The sequence below is a fragment of the Rhineura floridana genome, chromosome 5 (genome assembly GCF_030035675.1).
Source record: "Rhineura floridana isolate rRhiFlo1 chromosome 5, rRhiFlo1.hap2, whole genome shotgun sequence".
NCBI lineage: Eukaryota > Metazoa > Chordata > Lepidosauria > Squamata > Rhineuridae > Rhineura > Rhineura floridana.
The window spans coordinates 44,495,352-44,519,860 of NC_084484.1; the positions used below are offsets into that span (position 1 = coordinate 44,495,352).

The window sequence follows — 24,509 nt, forward strand, 5'->3', positions numbered from 1 at the left end:
GCCTATAAGATCATCATGTCCAGCCTCCTGCTCAATGCAGGATACCAGCTTGATACCATCAATCATGATACCCTTCTGGATTGCTTGTCTGGATTGGGCTTGGGGAGACTCAGCCCTAAATGACTTGTGCCCAATCTCCCTGAAGGACCACTTTCATCTATATCAAACTGCCCACACTATAAGATCAACAAAAGGAAGGTCTCCTTCTTTCCTGCCATTTAGGTCAGTGAGTTTGGCAGAGAAAAGAGAGAAAGCTTTTTCCGCAGTAGCCCACCCGAAAGCTCTGAAACTCCTTTTTTAGTTGACATTGCCATACCCTAATATTTTTGAAAGCCTCTGAAGACTCATTTAGTTCAGGAGGCTTTAACATTTGCTGTAAACCGCCCAGAGAGCTTCAGCTATAGGGCGGTATACAAGTGCAATAAATAAATAAATAAACAAACAAACATGGGCAGCATTCTTTTTTCTGTTTGGGAGAGTTTATTGCTGGTTCTTCATAAATTGTGGGTTTTAAAGAACTGCTATTTTGTTTTACGAGATGGATATATTACGACTGTTCAGTATGAACTTTTAAAAAAATATTTATCAGAGTGTCTGCCCAAAGGGATATCATGGGCAACTTCGAAAAGATCTATGCTAAAAGATGTGCATTTGTTAAAATTGTATCCTGTTTTTCCACCAGATGGTGCTTAAGTTGACAAAACATAATACAAATGCAATTAATTATAATAAAATACAATAAAAGAGCTAAAATAATGAGGTAGTATTCATTGCTAGTACTACTCAGAGTAGACCCATTGGAGATAACAGGCATGATTCATGTAGGTTCATTAATTTCAATGGGTCTGCTCTGAGTAGGACTTAATTGAATACAATCCTACATCCCTTTTATACTACAAATTTTTAATGGTAAATATTTGATTGTCCTATTTCATACTGTGGCCCTAGCTAGAATCACAATGAAAAGCTGTGCCTGATTTTATCAAGGAATTGTGCATTAGCTGTGAAATATACTGCAGTTTAATCTGCAATTATTTCTAATCTCTATAGCTGAGAATGGCAGACATACAATGAAGATTTTTACCAAATGTCAAAAAGAAATCTAGAGCATTATCATAAAAGAACAGTTAAATCTCAATTTATTTTTGTTCAACATGCTCCGTTCCATTCTGGATTTTAATAATAGACTTCACTCCTAACACAATTTTTGTTTTTCAAGCCTAAATTCCATTCCAACTTCTGCTGTGAAAGCTATTCATTTCTCTCCAGATCACTATAAATCCTGCTCCAATTGCATACAATTAGCACTTTTAAGTTTTACTCCCCCTTCTCATTCTCAGTTCTGGAAGTTATCATATACTGCAACATTTTCCTGCTCTTTTATCCACTTGTCACTGTGTCACCATATATTTGTAGGACTTCACTCCCTTCCCATTTTTAAGTAGTACAAAGAAACTGTTTCCCCCCCGGTATTATGGTAGAGCTGGTTCTGCTCCAGAGACAAGAGTGGTATGATCACTACACTAATATAATGGTGGAGTGGTGAATCTGGTATAATCTTGCAGTGTTTGTGTACTTGTGTGTGCTGGTGGGTGAACCTGTGCATTTTAGGGAAAAAATGAGTTTATGCTTCAGAAGGTGAAAAGAGGGGAAACTTTAGGGAAACCTCAATCTGCATCCTAGATGTAGGGTCTGTGCTATCTGATCAAGAGAGGAAAAGGAACAATAGCTCCTTCATTGGGTTGGAAGAGCACTGGGATGAGAAGGATGTTAGCACAGTAGGGTGCACTAGACCACCAATCCAGTGAAAGGAGGGTTGTTGTTTTTTACCATCATCTCACCAGACTGTACACTTTCTTTCCTCAGTTAAGCAGCACGTTCCATATCCCAGGAAGAAAAGCCTATGATGCAAAAGGGAGTCAGTGTGATGTAACGGGTAGGGTATTGAACTATGACCTGGGAGACCAGAGTTCGAATCCCCACTCAGCCATGAAGTTCAATGGGTGACCTTGAGCCGGTCACTTTTTCTCAGCCTAACTTACCTCATAGGGTTGCTGTGAGGATAAGATGGGGAGGAGAAAAACATGTACACCACACTGAGTTTCTTGGAGAAAAGGTCGGATATAAATGTAAGAAACAAATAAGCAAACAAACAAAGAGGGGTGTGTCTGATAAAAGTACCACCCCCTCACTGTGGAGTGAATTGAAGAAGATATCCAACTTCCTTTCTGTTGGAATGGAACCAACTGATTCTGTCCATTCTTTGAAATGGGGGGAGAAGAGAGAGTTTAAGATTTCTTGAGACACTTGGAGATCCCTGAAAAACTGCTTTGCCAGATATGAAAATGAAACATGTACAAAAAAAGTCTTTATTTGTTCAACAATGAACAAACTCGTCTTACTGTTGGAAGGTTAAGAAGAAAAGAAACAAACTCAAAATACAACTATTATGCACACACTGACATTAATTATTAATTTCTTATGGTGATGGATATGCAGCAGCGGAAAGACATTTCCCATGTGCTTATGTGAACATCATACAACAGGAACGTATTGCAGCAAATTCAAATGATCAGTTGGTCCCCAAGGCTTTACTCAGCATCATCCTTCAATTTAATTCCAGCTAAAGGGAGAATCCAATGATGGTCTGTGTATGATTTAATTGTGAACTGAGGTGGTTAGCAGCTACAATATTAGATTAGGAAAGGGAGTGTGATTTTGCTTAAAAGCACCTTGTTGTGCTAGTGCAAAGTTTAGCCACCATATGTTTCAGGGCTGAACTCCAGGTTCCATCCAAGAATCAAAACAGTTGCCCTGATCCAGCAGAGAAAATCCATACAGAAATAAGCAAACTTCCATCTGCAAAACAAGACTGAACACTCATTTGCCATTCAATGAGGGGATGTTTGTGTGAACCATTCTGTACATGCCTACTGTGCGATTTGTTTCTCCATATCAAAACCAATATGCTGTAGGGAGGCAAGTGAGGACAAAACTAAATGTTACACTGGCAATTTCTTACTCCCAAATGCACACTAGTTGAGATAACGGGAATGCAGGAGTGAAGACAGGACAATCCTGAGACAGATAGACCAATGGTCTGACTTCATATAAGGCAGCTTCCTATGTTCCTAGGAGAGTTGGAAAGTCATATTTTGCTTGTAATGTCTTGTTTCATCCTCCCATAAGTCAACATGAGAAACATTTCAGAAAAGGAAAGAAAAGTAAGACATATACTTACCAGGGTAGCAAAAAGATGATAGAGTATGAAGTAGATAGCAACAACAGGTGCCCACATATGCCCGACAGCATTAAGAGTTTGATCCATGACATCTACCCATCCTTCCTGTGTTAGGATCTGGAACATTGACATAAAAGCCTAAAAAAGAACATAATCAAACACACAACTGAGTTGGATATACTTTATTGAAATAAGTAAATAATATTTTGAACCCAATACAGCAATAGCAATAGCAAAGAATGCTGTGGATCTCTATTAGACTGCTTTTAAGGCCCCACAGTTTGGCTTGCTAAGACACTAACTACCTTGGGTCTGCTTCTATGTGGCTTTATGATACTATTAGCATGTATATTAATCTAGAGCACACAATCTTACAAGCGTACTAGTTTTTCCTCACCAAACTGTGGTTGAAAAGAAGGAAGGATGGGCTGAATTTCTTTGTAAAACCTAAGGAGCTACACTGTACATAAGAAGTTCAATTATAAGTAATTTTTAAATGCCACCTTTTAAGTGTTCAGCCTCTTTCTAGCTAGGTCCACCATCTTGAAGTTCATTACTTTGTAAGCCATTCCCATGTAATCTTCCTGAAATATGGCTCTCTTTCAAGAGATATGGCTCTCTTTCAATTTTCTTATACACATCACAGATGCTACATTCAGATAAGCTTCACATATCAGTGGCCCTGATCCAGTATTTGTTTATTTATTTATTAGTCTTCTTTCTACACACATATACACACTCAAGGTGCCTTACAGTTATTAAAAAATTAAAATAAAGTAAAAGATTAAAAATATATAAAAAGTTAAACACAAAAAAAGTACATAAGGCAGTGGAACAATCCTTTTTAGGAAGGCTACACAACAGAAGCCCTCCAAAAGTAAGAACAAACTGCCTGGGAGAAATGTTTTTGCCTGGTGCCTAAAGATGGATAATGATTGTGCCAGGTGTACCTCCCTGGGAAGAGTGTTCCACAAACAGGGGGCCACCACTGAGAAGGCCTGTTCTCATGTTGCCAGTCTCCACATCTCCTTTGGAGGGGACACACAAAGAAGGACCTTTGATGTTGAGTGCAGGGTCCGGGTTGGTACGCATAGGGAGTAACCAGTTGTGTAAGAATGTGAATGGGGATGTACATTCAAATATACATCAGAATGTGTTTCGCATTCTAAACCATATCGTGTGGGTCAACTGCATGCTCCTCCAGATGTATATCTGATGTATTATCTGCAACTATTTCCAGTTTATGCCCACAATTTTCAATCCAGAGTGACATACACATAAGCCTGCTTAAGTGGATCAGGGTGACACTGAATGTATCTCAGCAGTTAAGAGTTCATTTGATATTTTCAGCATCTCTAGATCATTAGTATCTCAATAGCTCTGAAATTATAGCAAGTTCCACTTAAAGGAAACTATTCCCTCTTAAATTCTTTCTTAATGACACTAATGTTCTACAGTATCTCATTTTAGAAAGAATAAATGTGATGTTAAAATAAAAACTAGAGGACCTTTTCTCATTTTGAAAAAAAACCCTAAATGTTCCATTTAAAACATGCTTCATTCTAATGTTATCCTACATGAATTTAAATCTTTCCTATTATTAAAGTTCTCTGTATTGGAAAACACTGGTTTAAAGAAAAAGCAAGGAAGTACACAGTGATTTTAGGTTCAGCAAGTAGCAATCTTTCTTTCAGCGCAAGATATTTTTAGTTGAAAGGTACACTTTCCACTGTTCATGTTAAAATAAATCTGAAATGCAGCTATCTATCTGACAGAACCAACAGCTGTGAAAATGAGACCTGGAGATTTTTGCAAATAGAGGGTTTCTGAATTAATTCATGGTATATGCGTGTATGGGGGAGTGCAACTTCCTTTGAAAGGTTTTTCCCCCTCTCTTGAACATTAGTGATTTGTATGCTGGTAGTTTGCCGCCCTGGGCTCCTACTGGGAGGAAGGGTGGGATTTAAATCAAATAATAGATAAATAAATAATAGTCAAAAATAAATTCTTTATTTCCAAAATACATGATATAAAGCAACAAACATTAAAATACTTCTAAGAAATAGCATATTTTGGTTGATAGATAAAATAGATTACATCCAGTGTTAAGATCAGGGAAGGATAATTTTGACATCTGCCAAATCTAGAATTCATTCAGGAAGGACCTGAGAATGCCATAAGAAATGTTTACCAAGAATTGTAGCCCTATATAGAGTTCTCCTCCTCCCTAACGTATAATGGAAGTTATCTCATCGCCTGATGCAGTTTGGTTGAGTCAGGATAGATATCAGGACATAGGACAAGATGTACTGAGCATTTCCCCTTCCTCACTCCTGCTTTTGGTAACTGGTAATGTGAAGCAAGAAGGTGGAAGCAGACAGCATAACAACAGAGCTCAAGGAACAATAGGACTTCAATACATTATGGAGAGGGAGGAAGGAACTTGGTGGAGGACATCACTGGGAGAGGGCTAGCCCCATATTTCTTAGGGTAGGTCTGCCCTCAGAAAGCATTTTGCTCAGGCACTGACACTCTGGTTTCTCATCTGTAGCCCAAGCCCTACGAAATCAAGATAATTCTCCTGAGAGAAGGCAGGCAGATTTAATTGCAGTGTCCCTCCCCCCAAAAAATTCAAGAAAATGAAATGTTTCAATTTTTTGATTGTTTGGACATGCTTTGAAAGGTACAAATCCAAGAAAAAAGAAGGAAAAACACTTGCAGAAGTCCATTTTAGAGAATGGTATTGACTTGAAAACAAATCTATCAGACCACATAAAAATGCTGTATGTGGTAACCATAGAGACCATAAGCTTTTACTTATTTACTGTTTGTCAGGTAACCATGTGAAAGCATGCAATTTACAGGCATTAGGAAATGAAGGTTGTCTGCCTTTTCTCCCCCTTTCTTTCAAGGAAAAAACCCCACAAACAACCCATAATGTTCCTATAATGTTTTTGCTGGTTTTAGTTCTAGTCTTACATGAATAGACATGGTAATCAATAGTTCCCATTTCTCTTTTCAGCATCTGGGGAAATGGCAGAAAGAAAGGTACCATGTCAGCATGTGACTGCCATTTTACTTTTGCTTTTACTTAGCAGCAATACAGGGCAGCAATAGGTGACTTCTCTGCCCAGTCACACCACTTGCCTTACTCCTTTGATTCCTAGATTGACAAATAAATATGCCAATAGTCAGTTTATGGATACTGGAACACTTTGGGCAACAAGACCTGTTTGCATTGTATGACACCACAATGTCTTGCAGTGCCAATCTATAATCTCATCATGGGAGATAGGCATAAGCTTCTAGGAGCTGACAATTATAACGAGTGTACTGCAGAGAAAAACCTGGAGGTCCATAGTCAGTGCAAATTCAAGCCTAAGTTTATGAGATAAGAATCCACCATACTCATGTAGAGGTTAGAGTGTTGGACTGGGACCTGGGAGACCAGGGTTCAAATCTCCGCTCAGCTATGAAGCTCACTGAATGACCTTGGGCCAGTCACTGTCTCTCAGCCTAACTTACCTCACAGGGTTGTTGTAAGGATAAAAAGGAGAGAACTATGTTTGCTACCTTGAGCTCCTTGAAGGAAAGGTGGGGTATTATTATTATTACTACTCACCTACAGATTAAGGCTGGAATGACATTTATTTATTTATTTTAAAATATTTACATATCTCACTTTTCTCTCAATGCTAAATATTCAAACAGGCTAGCAGAAAGCAGTAAAAATAAATAAAGGGAGGAGGGGGAGGAGGGAGGGGTGGAAAGGCAGAGGGGAGGACTGGGATGGAAGCAGGCAGGAGGGGGAGGGGAGAAGGACAGATGTGGTCATTTGCATGTTTATTGAGTTCAGTGGGATTTACTCCCATGCAATCATGCTTAGGATAGGTAAAACTGACTGGGGGGGAGGGACGGAGGGCTGGAGTGGGCAGGGAAGGCGGAAGAAGGAAGAGGGGAGGAGAAAGGGAGAGGAAAGGGGAAGGAGGGAAAAGGCAGGTCTGATCATTTGTATGATTATTGAGTTGAATTGGATATACTCCTATGCAATCATGATTAGGATAGGTAAAACTGACCAGGCTGGGCCTGCCAACCAAGACGTCTTCTGTATCTTTCACAGTTGGGCAGGGGGAAGGGACAATTCTACCTTGTGGTTTTTCCCATTACAATGTTGCAAGAACACCGGCACTTGGCTGACTTTCTCTTCTCCTAAAGATACAGGATCAGTCTCAGGCCCTACCTGAACCTGGCAACCCTACCTCCCACCCAAATTTAAAACAAAGCTGTCCCTGGCCACATCCACACCAGACCTCTATTACACTTTGGACAATCATTATTTATTTATCTACTTATGTAGTGTATTTGTATACCGCCCCATAGCCGAAGCTCTCTGGGCAGTTTACAATAACTAAAAACATTAAAAACAAATATACAAATTTTAAAACACATCTTTTAAAAACAATTTATCATGTCTTCTCTCAAAGCCATGACTCAAAGCCAATCATGGCTTCTCTCAAAGAATCCTGGGAAGTGTAGTTAGTGAAGGGTGCTAAGAGTTGCTAGGAGATGCCCTGTTCCTCTCACAGACCTTCAATCAGAGTGGCTGACTGTTAAACCATTCTCTCAGGGGAATAGGAGTCTCCTCTCAGCACCCTTCACAAACTACACTTTCCAGGATTCTTTGAGGGAAGCCATGACTGTCTCAAGTGAAATCAAGTCTGGTATGGGTGTGGCCCTCTTATTAGCCAATCCCAGCAGCTGTGAGGCTTTTAGAACACTGACAGTTGGTTCTGAAATGTTAACAGTGCAGGGTCAGAGCCAGTAACAATATGGTAGTGAATGGAGGCAGAGTTTGGGCTCATCTACATGGTAGTTTACTGTGTGTTTGGTGCTACTCACATCTCATTTTAATTCGCATGGTTCACATGACGTTACCGGCAAACAAAAGCTATCATACAATTTCCCCCCGTGAATCTGTACTAATCCAATCCGCTGATAATACAAAAAAAGGAAGAAAAAATGTCTTCACTGTAACTCTAGTGCTTGCAGATGCTTTGCTCTGATGCTTTCAGGTGAGTGTATAAATCGTTCCTCTCTCCATGACCACTATCTTATCATCCCTGTTTTCATTTCCTGTAGCTGACAAGCAACTTATAGCTGCTCTTCTCCATTCTTCTGCTCTTTTTCATGCTGCTACAGTGTCTTATTTTTATTTTCCCCCTAACTTGTGCGCAAAAGCTTGGCACTGCTCAAACAAAGATTTGTATTTCAGCTGTATCGCACCAGTGAAAATACAAATAATCACACTTCCAGGTTTGTTTTTTTTAATGGAACCTACTGGTAGAACAAACTGAGCATGCTCAGTTGCCAAGCAACATAGGGTGTGGAAATGTTAAATTAGAGAGCATGGTCATTAGGAAATTGCATGATTGATCCTTCCCCTCAGTATGTATAGAAAACACCGTGTTTGCAGCTGGCATTGAGCCCTTACTATGGACAGTGCAAATAAAAACCAGAGGTAAAAACAGCATCTTTAGTATGAAGTAATGCTTCTGTGTGGATTGACGTTCCCACTATAAAGTGGGGGTGATTTTGCCCTCACCCTCTCCCAGGAAAGAAGATAAGTTGGTTTGTCCCATAGACAGAGGTGAGTGGAGGGGACATGTGATGTTTCCGCTCCTATGGGGGAGGGGCATTGTAGGGTTTAAATGCCTGCTTCGCCCCTCCAGACATCCTTCTTCCGTTTGTTTGCACTGCGGAGGCTGAAGGCCAAGGTGCAGTTTTGGTGGCAAGTGTTTCGACCTGACCAGCGGTTGCAGTTGCAGTGGCAAGCATGAGGCAGCAGGCCTCTGTTTCTTTGAGTCAGCCTCCTTATCAGTGGCAGCTAAGTATTATTTGCCCAACAGGGCCTTTGAGCACGTGGCATGGCATGAACCCCCCCCCCCCCAGCCATAGGCTAGGGGTAGCGTTCAAACCCCTGGGGAGTAGACCCCTGGGGGAGCCCTCCCCCCATACTGGGAGAAGCACTTTTCCTTCAAGGATTTAGCATGGCGGTAGACGGTAAATCTTTACCAGCAGCCGCACTTCGGCTTGCGTGGCCTCCCACTGCCAGGCATGAGGAGAGTGGGAAGAGTATTCAGGGCCTGCGCGAGGGCCTACTCCAGCCCATTCTCCCTGGTTTTGGTAGGGAGGCCAGCACGTTGAGGCTGACTGGGCCTTTCCCCACCCCACATCCTCACTTTGGCGTTGCCCAGTTGGCAGGAGCTTTATTGGCCTAGCTGGGCCTCGCAATTGCTTGGGCCTTGAGATAGGCCTTTTGTCCACAGGCCTTTAGGGCCCAGGCCTCAATCAGGCTTTTCCCTTTACAGGGTGGTGGTTGCCCTGCCCATTTGCTGAGTTGCTTTGAGTTTCTCCCCAATCTTCCCATATTGGATGCTTAATTACGAGGGAGTGTAGGTTAGATATATAGATTAATGGTTGGATAAATATACAGTTCTTTCTTTGTTACTGAATAACTGTCTCACTTGTTATTGGTTCACAAGTCTGTAGTTCATTCTTTCTGGGTTAATATTACATTGTTCAGTATGCCGCCCAGGAAAGCAAAAAGAACAAGGGGTACAGGTGGTCAAATGGGCAGCGAAGCGCCAACACCTGCAGCAGGCATCTTCCAAAGATGAGGATGACATGGGCACTATGAGGACAATTGTCACTCAGATTGAAGCTCTTGAGCGTGACCACTTGGCTCCATCGGATCCGGGTGCAGGCCCAAGTGGACCAACGCCAGCTAAAAAGTCCTCCAGGTTGGCATCTTGGGCTAATCTTCTGCGCAATCTCATTAACAGGGTCACCATACTACAGAGTGATGCAGCAGGTTAGTCTACAGCCATCAATCTGGCCATTCCTATGGTGCCAGTGGATACTGTCTCTCCTACCTTGCCGGTCTCCTCTGTATCTCCAACCTTGCCGTTGCAGTCGACACCTGTTGTTTCTACTCTGCTTCCAGAGGTGGCAGTGGCTCCGGCTGCTGGGGTCAACCCACTTTTCACTTCGCCAGCCTTGCTGTCCGTTGAGTCTTTAGCAACATCTGCACCAGCTGCTTTGACACAACCCTCACTTAAGGAGGGTGTTGCTGTGCTCTCGCCACAGTCAGTGTACATGGGGGGTGTCCTGGTGCCTGTGCAGCCACAATTGTCCTGGCCTTTGGTTGCTGTGGCTCCGTGGCAGCCTCCTACGATAGGTGCTCAGCCATTGACTCTGCCATTGCCCCTTCCCACGGGGATATACTCACAAGGTGATACGTACCTCCCCTTAGGGGACCACCTCCTGCAGGCAACTAAGGAGAAGATTTGGAGGGGGAAATACATCAATATTTTTACTCTGTTGTTGTTACCCTAAAGTCAAGCCAAAAAAAGGTGAGGATTCCAAGGACAAAGACGCTGCTAAGAAAAAGAGGGTAGATCGAGTATGGACCAATTGGCTTAATGCTTATACTGTATATATGGGGGTCATCACAGGCGTACCCATCGAGAGCCCTGTCAATGATTAAATATTAGGATATCATTCACAGGGCTGTCTATGACTTTGCAGGTACAGCATGGCTCTGTTATGATGTGAATTATCGTCAGCCATCAGCCCTTGATCCCGTACTTCTTTGGGATGTTGAACATCAGGCCTTGTGGCTGCGCTATATGACGCCCTCACAGCCCTTGCAAGGGAAGCGGGCTGATAGTGGACATCTCCTGGTTAGGGCACAGATGATGGCTCCTGGCAGGAGCCAGGGGCCGCAGTGGGTTCCATCCCACCAGGTGTGCTGGAGTTACAACAGTTTGGGTCAGTGTACCCATCGCCCTTGTCGCTTCAAGCATGCCTGTGGTATCTGCGGGGCAGGACACCCTAGTTCATCCCACAGCCATGCCCGCCAGGCAAGACCAATGGGTGGAGATCAGTACACGCCCAAAAAAGGAGCCAGTGGAGGAGCAGGTATGCCGCAAAGCTAGTAGCCCTATACGGCTCGACCCTCTGTTTCACCTTCTTGAGATGTACCTGGACAGAGCAGCAGCAGCATATTGTGGGCTGGATTTTCTGAAGGCTTTCAGGTCCCTTATAGAGGTCCCCAGGTTCCTTTGCAGTTTTCCAACCAGGCTTCGATTCAAGGCCTTGAAAAGGTAGTTGATGCCAAACTTGCCAAGGGAATTGTAGCTGATAGGATATCAGAGCCTCTTCCCTCCTCCTCCCCCTCCCATCTGATTTACAGATTTCGCCTCTGGGTATTGTATCTAAGAAACAACAGGGCAAATACCATCTTATCCATAACTTGTCCTTTCCTAAGAGCAGTTCTGTTAATGATGGTATGCTACCAGAGGCAGCCTCAGTCAGGTATACATCTTTTGATGAGGCAGTTAGAGTTGTCAGGCAAGCGGGAAAAGGGGTACTACTCGCAAAATGTGACAAAGTCAGCCTTTCGTTTGTTGTCAGTGCATCCTAGTGATGTTGACTTGCTGGGCTTTCAGTTTTGGGAGCAGTTCTATGTGGATCACGCAATGCCAATGGGCTGCTCGATCTCTTGCTCTGCCTTTGAGACTTTTAGTACTTTCCTGGAATAGATGGTCCAGAAATGGTCTGGTTCCCTCCTCATGGCCCATTAGTTAGATGACTTTTTGTTTGTGGGAGCTGCTGGCACAGATCAGTGCAGTCACCTCATGGCAACATTCGCCAAACATTGATCACTTGGGTGTGCCATTGGCCCCAGAAAATCTGAGGGTCCGGCTTCTTGTCTGACCTTTCTTGGCATTGAGCTGGATTCTGTTGCTCAATGGTCAAGATTGCCTGTTGAAAAGATTCATGCTTTGCATAATAGGCTACAAGCTGTAGTAGTTGCTAAGAAGCTTACCCTCCTTCAACTTCAGGAGATTGTGGGCCATCTTGTCTTTGCTTCAAAGGTCATATCACCTGGCAGAGCTTTTTTCGGCATCTTTGTGATGCCATGAAAGGGGTGCATCACAGGCATCATTACAACCGGGTATCAGCTGGCATGTGTGAGGATCTCTGCATGTGGCTCACCTTTATCTGCATTTCATTCTGGCGACAAGAACTCTTGCTGGAAGCTGAGCTGCAAGTAATATCTGATGCTGCTGGAGGACTCAGCTTTAGGCTTATATTTTGTAACTGATGGTGTGCCAAGAGGTGGCCCGAGGCTTGGAGAGTGGAAGGGGTAACTTTGGACATGACCTTCCTCGAATTTTTCCCCATTGTAGTAGCTGTTTACCTTTGGCCTATTGACTTCCAGAACTGCACAGTTTGGTTCTGGTGTTACAATCAGGCTACCATATATGTCATTAATACACAGACCTTCCGGTTGGCTCGGGTGATGTGCCTCGTCAGGGCTTTTGTTTTGCAGTGTTTGCGCTTTAGTATCTTATTCATGTCCCGGCATGTTCCAGACCTTTGAAACAGCAGTGCTGATGCCCTTTTTCAGTTCCAGATGGAGTGTTTTTGGGAGTTGATCCCAGACGCTCCCTTGACCCCGTCAGAATGCCCAAAAACCTATGGAACATTGGCAGCTAGAAGCAGGAGCAGCCATTACAACAGCATTGGCCCCCTGTACCAGAAAGGCATATCTCCTTAGTTTGTCGTGAGCTCTGGGAATTTCATGAGGAACATGGCCTCCAGCAACTATGGCCCGTTCCAGTGGGTCAACTTATGCACTTCCTCATTTCCCTGCAAGCTAAAGGTAGGGTAGTTAGTACCCTTGCCAGACACCTGTCCGCCCTGGCATTTTATTCCAGGGCTGGTGGTTTCCCGGAATATACTTCCAACTTTAGGATCCACAAGATGTTGGAAGGTCAAGGGTGAACCGACCGCTGCCTGTCGGAGTCCCTTTACCCCAGAAGTTATATTGCAGCTCTCAACACAACTGCATAATTTATGTTTTTCTAGCTATGATGTTACTTTGTTCACTGAGGTTGTACTTACTACCTTCTATGGGCCCTTTTGTCCCAGCAAGTTGCTGGTGACCTCCAAGAGCAACACATCCGCCAGGGCTCTGCTGTTAAGCGATTGTTTAATTTCACAAGGAGTTGTACAGCTTCGTTTACGAAAGTCCAAGACGGACCAGAAGGCCAGGGGGAAAATGGTTCAATTTGCTTCATGTCCAATGTTACAATTGTGCCCCGTGGCAGCCTTGAGGGCTTACCTGGAAGTGTGGCTGCCGGGTCCAGGGTACTTATTCATCCACTTGAATGGGGTTGCTTTAACGCAGTTCCAGTTTGGGGCGGTGCTTAAAAAGGCCTTGATGGCTTGTGGCCAGAACCCAGGGGTGTACGGCCTTCATTAATTTCATATTGGAGCAGCTACTGCAGCAGCCCTGGCGGATTTTCCTGCAACCAACATACAGGAGATTGGCAGATGGTAATCTGTGGCATTGAGCACGGAGAACGGTCATTGTATGGGCAGATAGTAATCTGCAAACGGAATCAACTGGGAGTCACTGGCATGTTACCAGTCGGTACAGCCATGGGCAGATAGCGATCTGCAATGGTTCATGATGCATTTATCCTGTTCACATGGTTCTAGTTTGTTTATTTTGTTTTCTTAGTTGTTCATCCAATACCTGATCCAGCGCATGTGCTTTTGTGTGGCCACTCTATTCTATTCTGGGCCCTCCAACGCGCTTCTTCCACAGAGTTTGGTACCCAGCTTTACCTGTCGGCCAAGGCTGCCTTGGGTTGGCAAGCCAGGTGTGGAATCCTTTGGGGGAAGCTTTTACCTACGATCGGTAGGGTTTTAGCAGTTGCCCCCCCCCTTAATATCCTTGTCATTCATTTAGGGGGAAATGATTTGGTTCAGTGTTCTGGCTTGGATCTTTTTCATAGGATCTGCCATGACCTATCATGGATCAGGCATAATTTTCCTGGAATGCAGGTGATCTGGTCTGCCTTGTTGGGGAGGCAAGTTTGGAGGGGGGCTGTTCATTCCAACAGAATTGATGTCACTCAGCACGGGGTGAACAGGAGGGTAAAAAAGTTTGTGTTGGAGATGGGTGGGGCTTATATCCCATATCATCGGATCCATTTTAATCTTCCCCATCTCTATAGAGATGATGGGGTCCACTTATCAGAGCAGGGATGTCATGTATTTTTGGAAGACCTTCAGAGGGGGTTGTCTGCCCTCTTTGGTCTTATGGGGCGAGCCAGACAAGCTTGAGCTGTCTGCCTCTAGTGGCACTGAGTTCAGGCAGGTTGCAATTAGGTATACTGAGGCATTATTTGGTAGGGGGCACCCTTCAGGGATCCAACAGGCCTTTGGTCTGGGGTGAACTGGGGGGTGCCCACTTTGTGGACCGTCATGCACATCAGGGTGAACACAAGTTCAACAGGACCAGGGTGCTCATGGTGGATCCACACCCAAGGCTCACCTAGCAAGAAGGGAAAGTTATTCCACATCCTTGGCAGGGGGCAGTCACAGCTACAAGCTGGAGTACATGCCCAGGGTCTGGGGAGAGACTTCCCTACCAGAAGTAGTTGAATTCCTCACCTGCCCGTATGTTCTAATTTGGTTAATTGGAGATATTTGATTCTTTTTTGAATATTGTTATATTTTAATAAATATAACATTCTATTCAATGCCTTGTCTCTGTGTCTTCTTCTTGGGTCTGGGGGCAAAAGCCCTTTGTCTCAATCAGGTGGTATTTTATTATTATTATTATTATTATTATTAATTAAATTCCTTAGACGCCTACTACTAAAAATAATCTCAAGGCAACTTATAGTATAAAGGTACTATAAAATATACAGTATATTACTTATATGCTGTACTTCCTAGTGGGATATATATAAGCTAAATCAACAGTGAAGTACTCTGTAGCTTTTGCCTGTAGCTTGTGCAACCTGACATTGTTTTCTTTTTCTTTTCTTTTTGTAAATCGTTTTATTAGTTTTCAAAATAAGACACATGTTTACATCAGAGACAGGCAGTATGCAGTTCAGTTTAAGTACTGATATTTTTTTCTATTGATATTTAATCCCTTTTTGGAAATTGCCAGATTCTTTTCTGCAGCAATTACCTTGTGGCAAGGAGACAGTATTCCATAGTTCAGCTTTCTTCGAGTATGGACACTGGTTCTGAAGATATCGTGACTCAGCCTCCCCATTTTAGGCAGAATTTGCTGAGAGGCTTCAAGAAGGCATTTTATTTTAAATGACACTCCTGTCATGTCTGAAATTTCCCCTTCTCCCCTCTCACATAAACTGTACCCTATTCTCCAACTGTTTCCTCAATCTCTCCTCCCTACAGCTTTTACATTCACTTCTTCCTCTTTTAACACCTTCTCTTATCTCCTTGCTTACTATTCCCAGTTTTATTATCTCCATCATCATCATCTTAAAGATTAACTTTTTATGTCTTTAATTTCCTTCAACACATGCTCCAGCCCCCTAGAAGAGGCTTCCCTCACCCCACTCCACCACCATTTATCTCATCTTTCAGCCACCTTTATTTGCCATGTGGAGAGCTCCTTGTGCTGACATCAGTCCAACCAGAGGATTACAACATGACAAAGGGACATGGTGGATGAGTGAGAAGACACTGGGTGACCTGTGGTACTGTTGCCTACCTGAAAGTGTCCTGAAGCTTCACATGTAAGCACGCATGGAGAAGTGTGGGCATGCTGACAAACCCCACTCCCTCCAGGGTGATATCTGTACATAGTTTGGAACTATCCACATGTTTGAGAGCAGAGGTCTAACGACTTCATTGTGCCAGGTTCTAAATCATGCAGGGGGCCTCCATGAGTAGAGGAGACTCCCTGCTGCAAACCTTCACTGACAAACTTGTAGAGTGCTCTGTATGGAATAAAGATGATGCACTGGAGGGGTAAAGCTGGCAGTGCACTTCTCCTCATGTGTTTCCACACATGTGAGGAGACTGATCACCCAAATAGGTCTTCTTTCTTGTTCTGATCCAAGAACACAAGTGGAACCATTTCTCACCCTGAGTTACAACTCTCCTTATTTGTTCTTCTGGTTCACACAAAAAATTGAAGGAAAACAATCTGTTCACCTAAATACTTGCTACTGTTGTCCTTATCTCTGAAGCTAAGTAGGACTAAGTGCCTGGACGATCCATGCCTACAGGGACACCACTGGGAAACTGCTCTGAACTCTTTGGAGAAAAGGGAAAGAAAAAAATGAGTATGTATGTTACAAATAAATGAAGGTATATAGAAGGTCATATCCATCACTTGCATTGCACTAGCAAAACAGACTTCTGTTCATGCAATAGGACTTCCCCTTCCTCTCCTCCCCTTTGCAGCCCCCTTGCACCCTAAAAAAACTGTTCCAGAGCACAGGAGGACCCTCTGGAGCAGACGTTGGGGGTGTGCAAGGGGGTGCAAGGAGAGGAAGGGGAAGTTCCATTATGAGAGTGGAAGCTCGCTTGCTCAGTGTTGGATACAACCCTAATGACTCATAGATCAGTACTTGTCAATCTACGATTTGTTTGTGGGTCCAAAACACAGCACAGAATTTCAAACTAAATGAAATAAATAATGAAAAGACACTGTATATCTTTTCAGAGTATATTCTACAAAGCAACAGAAACGAACAAAACCCCCAACCAACACACAGAAACAACATAGACTTTATCAACACCTCCCTACAGCTGCTGTTAAGAAAGCTAGACTAAAAAAAGGCATTTGTAAGAAAATGACAAAATTATAGCTGATGGGTTGGGCTTTTTTTTTTAACACTTACCCTTGGAAATGTTGTAAATCTGTCTAGTTCTTCCACAAAGCAGAACATCTGCAAACTGATTGCTGACATTACAATTAATAAGCTGGCAGTAAATACAACTAAACTCCCAAGCTTTTTTCCAGGTCCAAAAATCTTATATACAAAGTCTTCCAGAGCAGGAGAAATCTTTATAAGTCGAACTACCCTAAGCACCTGCAAGGAGAAAAGAAATACATTATCGATCTTTTTGAAGGATGTTAAATGAGTACAACCCAGAAGGTTTTATTTCAAGCAACCTCCTAGTGTTAAGTACCATCTGTTGAATGGGAAAATAACAAATGTCCTGGTTCATTGATTTCCTTCATGTTTTCCATCGCTTCTTATAGCATATTGTTATGGTACATTAATAATAATTTTAAAAGTTTTAATGGAGCTCAAAAAGAATGAAATGTTGAACAATGGGACCACAGCTCAACCAGCAGTGGCTTTGATTTTGAACAAGTACGTGTTCTCCACCCAAAACACAGTATCTTGGTTAACTGTAATTGGTTCAGTTACATTAAAAAAAAATGGGGAGGGGGAGGGGGAAAAGATTTTTTTTTAAACAAAAAAAATGTTTTAAAAAACAGTACACTCTAAAATAAATGAAAATATTGACATGAACAAAATAATATTAACCATTCTTTAAAACTGAAACAAAACCAAAATGGACAGTATTACCTACTATAGCAACTTGTACACCAAATTAGAGCAACTTGTACACCAAGAACAATTACTTTGCGAAACTGCAAGATTACTAGCTTTTCTGCAACCAAATCTTCCGTTTAAGTGCAACTATTTGCACTGAAATCTGCCCCATCCCCTCTAAAAACTGGAATGGTGCTTCAGGGTTAAACATTTTGGTAGTATTTCAGAAATAATTGTTTTCAAGACTATAAAATCAAGTTCTAGAGTACCCTCACATGCATAATTATGTAAAAAAAACCCTCCCGGTGTTTGGCTCATGGAGAAAGTTTCAATAGGAGCAGCTCACAGGGGCCCTAGCACAGGATAAAAGGCTTAAATCCCCTCCCCATGCACTGTGGTCCTGATCCCGATCACCTTCCCCCAACAACTATTTAAAGTAAAGGGGGAAAAGGGAAAGAGAGATCTGTAGTTTGGCCCTGAGCATGCCTTCTTTTCTTTTTTTGTGCTTCTACTCTCAGTTCAGGATATAAAATCCCATAAGAACCACATTGGCTACACATTGCACATTTTTGAGAGCTCTGAGAACCTCAAGAATCTTCTTGTTGTTGTTTTTGGGGGGCAGGCAGAGGGCAGCAGCACATTCGATGACCAACACACTGCCTTATATTGAGCTGGATAGTTGTTCCATTTAGCTCAGTACCGTCAACACTGACTGGCAGCAGGTCTCCAGGGTTTCAGGTGAGACATTTCCAACCGTACCTTGAGAAGCCAAGGATTGAACTAGGACCTTCTGCATGAAAAGCATGTGCTGTACCACTGAGCTATGGTCTTTCACACAATAATCACACAACAATAATCATTTACAAATTTGAAATGGGATAGGTGGAACTTTGGGTGAAACTGCTCTTACAGATCCTCCTTGAGTGTGAAAAACAGTTTATTCTTGTTTCACATTTTGAGTTGTTTTCCATTTAACTGTTTCAGTACAGGTGCCCATGCCCCCACCTAAATTGCCTTAATTGCCATTTAAGTAGCACATTAATCTTTCCAGGAACTATTTTGCTAGCCTATTTGTTTTCATTAAGGAAATAAAAGGGCAGGGCAATCTTCACAGCTCTTTACCTCCACTAGCACCTCCATTTATTCATGTGAACATGGGAGAAGTATTTTGAGAATCAGGAGGAGGCCTTTGAGTCCCGTGCAATTCAAAGACGCTTGAGCCATTACAGTAGTGTGAGGACCTGCTTACACATTGCAATTACTATTTTTTCCCCATTGCTGCATTGGCTGACATAGCTTTATGCCTTTAATATTTATACCTTTTGGAAAAATTACAGCAACGATGATCATCCATGCAAGGAAATGATCATTTTATTGCAGGAGATGATTTTGTGATGTTTGCTGCAATAATTTACTTGGTATTATTACTTATTATATTTATCCTACTAATTATCCAAGAAACTCAGGACAGCACATACGCTCCCTATTTTATGAGGTAGGATAGGTGGAGAGTGATTCACTCGCCGAAGATCACACTACAATCCACATATGGGGATTTTGAACTTGAGTCTCTTCACTCGTAGTCCAACTCTCTACCAACTGACTATATTACACTGGATCTCAAACTCTGCTTTCAAATAACACTTCCCAAATACATCAAGCAAGAAGGTCTCAGTAATCTAGATGTGCTTAAGATGTATTTGTTGTTGTTGACAGGAAAGCCAGTGGTGCCTGACTTAGAAAAGAATCTGCTTGGAAACAAATGAGTGGTTGGGTGGGATACATGTTTAGCCCAATCTGGATCTTATAATTATCCATTCTGGGCAAGACTGGTTCTGAATTTTCAATCATAGGATACATTCCCTGTAGGATCCCCCCTCCATTTTTGGCATTTATCTGCAGACTCACAAAATGGCTGGATTCAAATGCAAAAGAGTATAGAGCTACTCTGAACCTCCATTTCATTGCTCTGATGGATCAGCAATAGCCAGTTCTACCTTCCAACTTTAGATGATGATGTTGATGATGATAATGATAACAAATTTTATTTTTATTGTCCACCTCTCACCCAGAGTGCAGGTACTGAGGTGGATTACACAAGATAAAAATACAAAATATGCATAAAAACCAAGCAGAAATTTAAAAATACAAAATATATGTCAAAATCCATAAAATTCTTTAAAATGTCAGAACACAGGGTTAGAAATTTAGCCAAATGCTTGAATAAAATATAGGTCTTTTAGCAGCTATCTAAAAATGGGAAGAAAGGAGGCTGATCTGACCTCACAGGAAAGGCATTCCATAGTCTAAAGGCCAGGACAGAGAAGGCTCTATTGCGAATATTCGCCAATCAGGCTTCAGATATAGTAGGCACTCGCAATAGGCCCTCTTCCCTGGTTCTCGTGAGATGGGCATGACTAATGTGGGGAAGGCGGCAGACAGATATCTAGGTCTCAAACTATTTAGGGCTTTAAAGGTTAAAACCAGCACACTGAATTGTACTCAGATGCAAACTGGGAGCCAGTGTAGCTCTTTTAGCACAGGCATAATTAATGAGATCATACTCATTATTCATTCATCCACTTTCTGATCTTCTTGATTCTGTTAAGAGGAGCCAAGAGAAGGAGCTTTTACCAGGGCCAGTGTGGTGCAGTGCTTAAGAGTGCTGAGCTTGAATGTGGGTTCAGACTCAGATTGAAATCCATGCTCAGCACAACACACTTCAGAAAGTTGTTGGGAGACCAAGGGTAGAGACACACATACTGTTACGACGGTTCCAGTGCATCCCCACCCCTCTTTTCTGAAAACGGGGGCATACAACGCTAGTCAAACTCCACCCACTTCTACTCTAAAACTCTGGTTGGATCAGCTAGAGTGTTTTTTTTTAAAAAAAATTCAGCTTCAGGCAGGTTTCACAACTGATTGGTAGACCAACCTGTTTGTCTTTCAGGTGTGGCCAGTGGAAAAGCTTTGCTGCAGTCTCAGGCAGGGACAGTGGTTGGCCCAACACTTTGCTGTGGGTAGTCATGAAAGGTATCAAGTCAGCAGTGGGGAAGGGAGGTGTGACCAGCAGAGGGCAGAGTCGCTTCAAAATGCAGACAGAAAAACCATTCTGGCCACTTTTGAAGCAACTAGTAATGTAATGTAATGTTTTATTTCTAGTAAACCCAAAGCCCAATATGCTACTCTGAGCTCCTTGGAGGAAGGGCAGAATACAAATGTAGGCCACAATTCAAGCAAAGTCAAGCACTTTTAAAATCCCCTTGATTTCAATGGGGAAAACAACATGTGCTTAATTTTTCCAATGAATCAATGAGGCCTAAAAGTGCACAATCCTATGCAAGTTTATTCACTTCTGAGTCCCACTGTGTTAAATGGTGCTTACTCTGAGGTAGCTATGCACAGGATTGCAGCTTACATTTTTGCTGCATTGTGCCATGCAGAAATACATTTTTAAAAACAACAATGTGGTTTTTAATACTGGTGTTTTGTTTTACAGAAGAGCCCACAAATGGTGTCTTAACAAGACTACGTCTGTCATCTGGAAGGTGAATGGCAGCCACAGTGGTTAGAAAGAGTGACTGACGTACTGAAAATAAAGGAAAGGCTAATAAATATTGCCGTTTCTTATACACAGCAGGGAAGCACAGGAAGGTGAAAAATAGGTCTGGTGGATAAATTGGGGTATGTTTAAGAAGGGAATTCCTTTTTCAGCTACCTCTTTGCTGCTTGGCTAGGGATACTGCAGCAGGAACAAAAAGGGGGGAAAGCACCAAACGAAGGTCAAAAAGAGGAGATACAAGCTCTGGTGCTAGTTATGGATTTATTGTGTTGCTCAACGTGTTTCAGAATATATTCCTTCTTCAGAAGCAAAAAAAAATCAAATAAACTCAAATTAGTGTCGTGGAGACAACACATTGGTCATAAACATAAGCATAAGATTTTTTTGATTTTTTTTAAAAAACTACAAGCAATATAAATCATTTAAAAAAACATTTACAATTTTTCCAGTGATTCACAATGCCACATATCTATTCACTAATGTTGAATTAACATGTTGTAAAACCACAATATGCCCTGTACTGGCTTGTGAAGCTATATTTCCTTCGCTCTGTAAAAGCAATGAAAATTCTTTACCAAAGCCCCACATTGAATATAAATCAAACTCAAAGGCTGCTAGTGTTCATACTGAGTATATAGATTAGCTCAGCTGTATGATCACTGCATTTGGGTACAGGGCAACGTTTGTTTTTGTTTTTCTGGGGAAGTTTTAAAGCTGCTTCGTTATGATTAAAAGGTTATGTTTTATTTTAGCCATATATTGTGGTTTTATAACGTGTTAGTTCAACGTTAGTGAATAGATATGTGTCATTGTGAATCAATGGGAAATTTTTTAATGTTTTTAAAAATGATTTATATTGCGTGGTCTTAAAGTTAAATGTTATGCCTATGTTTATGACCAATGTCCCCATGACACTAATTTGAGTTTGTTTGAATGTTTTTAGCTCCTGAGGAAGGAATATATTCTGAAACGCGTTAAGCAACATAATAAATCTATAACTAGCACCAGAGCTTGTGTTTCCTCTTTTTGACCTAGGGATACTGCAGACCTGTTATAATAAATATAAGAATGCTGGAGGATTTGCTTAACTACCAGAAGTATCTAGGTCAGCCTTTCCCAACTAGTGGGCCACCAGATGTTGTTGGACGACAACTCCCATCTTTCCTTACCATTGGCAATGCTGGCTGAGGCTGATGGGAGTTGTGGTCCCACAACATCTGGTGGCCCACTAGTTGGGAAAGGCTGATCTAGGTGAATGTAATCTTTCAACTCAAGCTGATTTATATATATGTTACATCACTCCCTAGGATATGGATTTGGTGGATTTCTAAGTTGCATGCTGACACAAATGGTAATGTATTTTTCAACCTCCCCTGTCATTTGCCAGTAGGAACCTTGGATTTCAGAAGGTGACCTAAATCTTTCAGTGTGGCAGATACCTGCTTGTAAAACATATGCAGCAAATTTCATGAAGAAGCTGGCTATAAAACAGATATGATAGCATGAGCATTCTTTATTATTTAATGGTCATGCCAGGAACTGACTATGCTGACTGAAAAATCATCCCTTCAGTATTTTCAGTCAAGTGTCCTTTTTCAAATATCAAATAAAAAGTCCTTGAAGGACTTGTAGCATAACTGCTGTTAAAGGAAAAGATAATGGTGTCTGACTTAAAAATCGCTGTGAGGATTTGCCTAACCACCAGAGCAGCTAGAGGTGTGAAGGGAAATCCTAATCCCCTGATCTTTGCTGCTGGAGGGAGTTAGGATATGGAGGTCCCTCTTGGACCCAGCCAGGCAGGAAGCTACCATTGGAAGTAGTGTGCGCAAAACCCTGCTGAATCAAAAGTCCCATGGATCCCTTGAGAGATTTAGTCCTTTGATCCTCAGCTGTGCCAGCCTAGGGTTGGTGCAGCATTCTTACTCCCACCCTTTCTGTCCTGGGCAGCGCAAGCTGACAGAGCTTTGGACAAGGCAGCTGCTCCGCTGCTCCGCTGCTCCACTGCTCCCCGGCTGGGGGTTGGGATTGCTCTGTTAGCCTACATCCCTACACCCACTTACCTCGGAGTAAGCCTCATTGAGCTCAATGAAGCTGACTTATGAGTAGACACAAACAGGACTGCACTGTTCCTTATCTAGAGATGTAATTGATTAATCTGGGCTCCTCATTTACATACTGCAAACCGTCAAGGAAAGTTCTCTTTAAGAATTCTGTCAACAATTTTTCTGATGCATCAACTATCAATTGACAAATAAACACTGCTATTGTTAGATGGGCAGGCCATCTTCAATATTTTCCTTTTAAAATCGAATTTGGAAAGATGGACTGCGGTAGAAACCGCAAGTCAAAATGGCTTCAAAATAAAATAAAATAACAGACGCAAGACCTGGCAGTATTTTGGAAGATCCACTTCAGCTGAGCAGTTGTCTACAGTGTTGGGCTGGTGACCAGTAGGCATTACTGTCTCTAGTAGTTTTCCATGAAGCCTGCAAGTGTGAAGACGTAACTGTGGTTAAGGGGGAGTTATGTCTATGCCCTGTCTGGGAACGGACTGCCAGGGCCGTTGCTATGGTAGCCATCTGATAACAGCTGGGAAAGTTGTAACAGAGTCTATGTGTTGTGCTCTTCTGAATAATGCCTCTGAGCTGAGAGGCTGTCTTTTGTGTTCATCTATGGAGAGAGATGAACCAGAAGGGGGGTGACTGAAGAATCTCTACATGTATTTACTCTTAAGCCTCTGGCCTTAATGTCTTTCAATAAAGACTCTTAACATGCTCTGAAGAAGTCTTCTTGCTCAACTTAACTCCAACGTAATGTATGCTGTTTCACACAACAACGCACACAAGCCAACATACAGTAGTTAAAGATAGGAGAAACCTGTAACTATTTCACCATCTTAAAAGGCAGGGAATGAACTTTGGATAGAAAATTTGAGTTCATAAAGCCGTGTTTATTTTTGTTCAAATTTGGCCCAGTGAGAAGACAGCCAACATGTTTGTATAGTGTCTAGTGGTCCTTCAGGAGTTCTCCGTCTTGGGTTTTTTTCAGCTGAACTAATTTACTGGCAGAGATAGTAGATTTTGATTGGCAATTAATGATTAGCATGCAGCCTTATATATTAATAAATGGGAAATTGTCTTTCAACATTTAAAATCCTATATAATTTAGGAGAGCATACTTTACAATACAATAGTGGCCCATTTAGTTCAGTTAAAATCTGTTTTATAATTACTGATTGTTTCTAATGAAATGTGACCCAAGGGAACTGTTCCGTTAACAAGTCTTTCAGCAG

The 24,509-nt window shown here is 42.1% G+C and overlaps 1 protein-coding gene across 3 annotated transcripts in view; it reads right to left on the reverse strand.

Annotated features, from left to right (window-relative positions):
- NALCN (sodium leak channel, non-selective) overlaps positions 1-24,509 on the reverse strand; it is a 281,346-nt gene that overhangs the window by 91,301 nt on the left and 165,536 nt on the right. For all 3 annotated transcript variants that reach the window (XM_061629379.1, XM_061629378.1, XM_061629380.1), the window contains 2 exons: positions 16,990-17,181; positions 3,242-3,379 (listed from right to left, as the gene is read on the reverse strand). In XM_061629379.1, the coding sequence (XP_061485363.1) occupies positions 3,242-3,379; positions 16,990-17,181 (330 nt within the window). The remainder of the gene's footprint in view (positions 1-3,241; positions 3,380-16,989; positions 17,182-24,509) is intronic.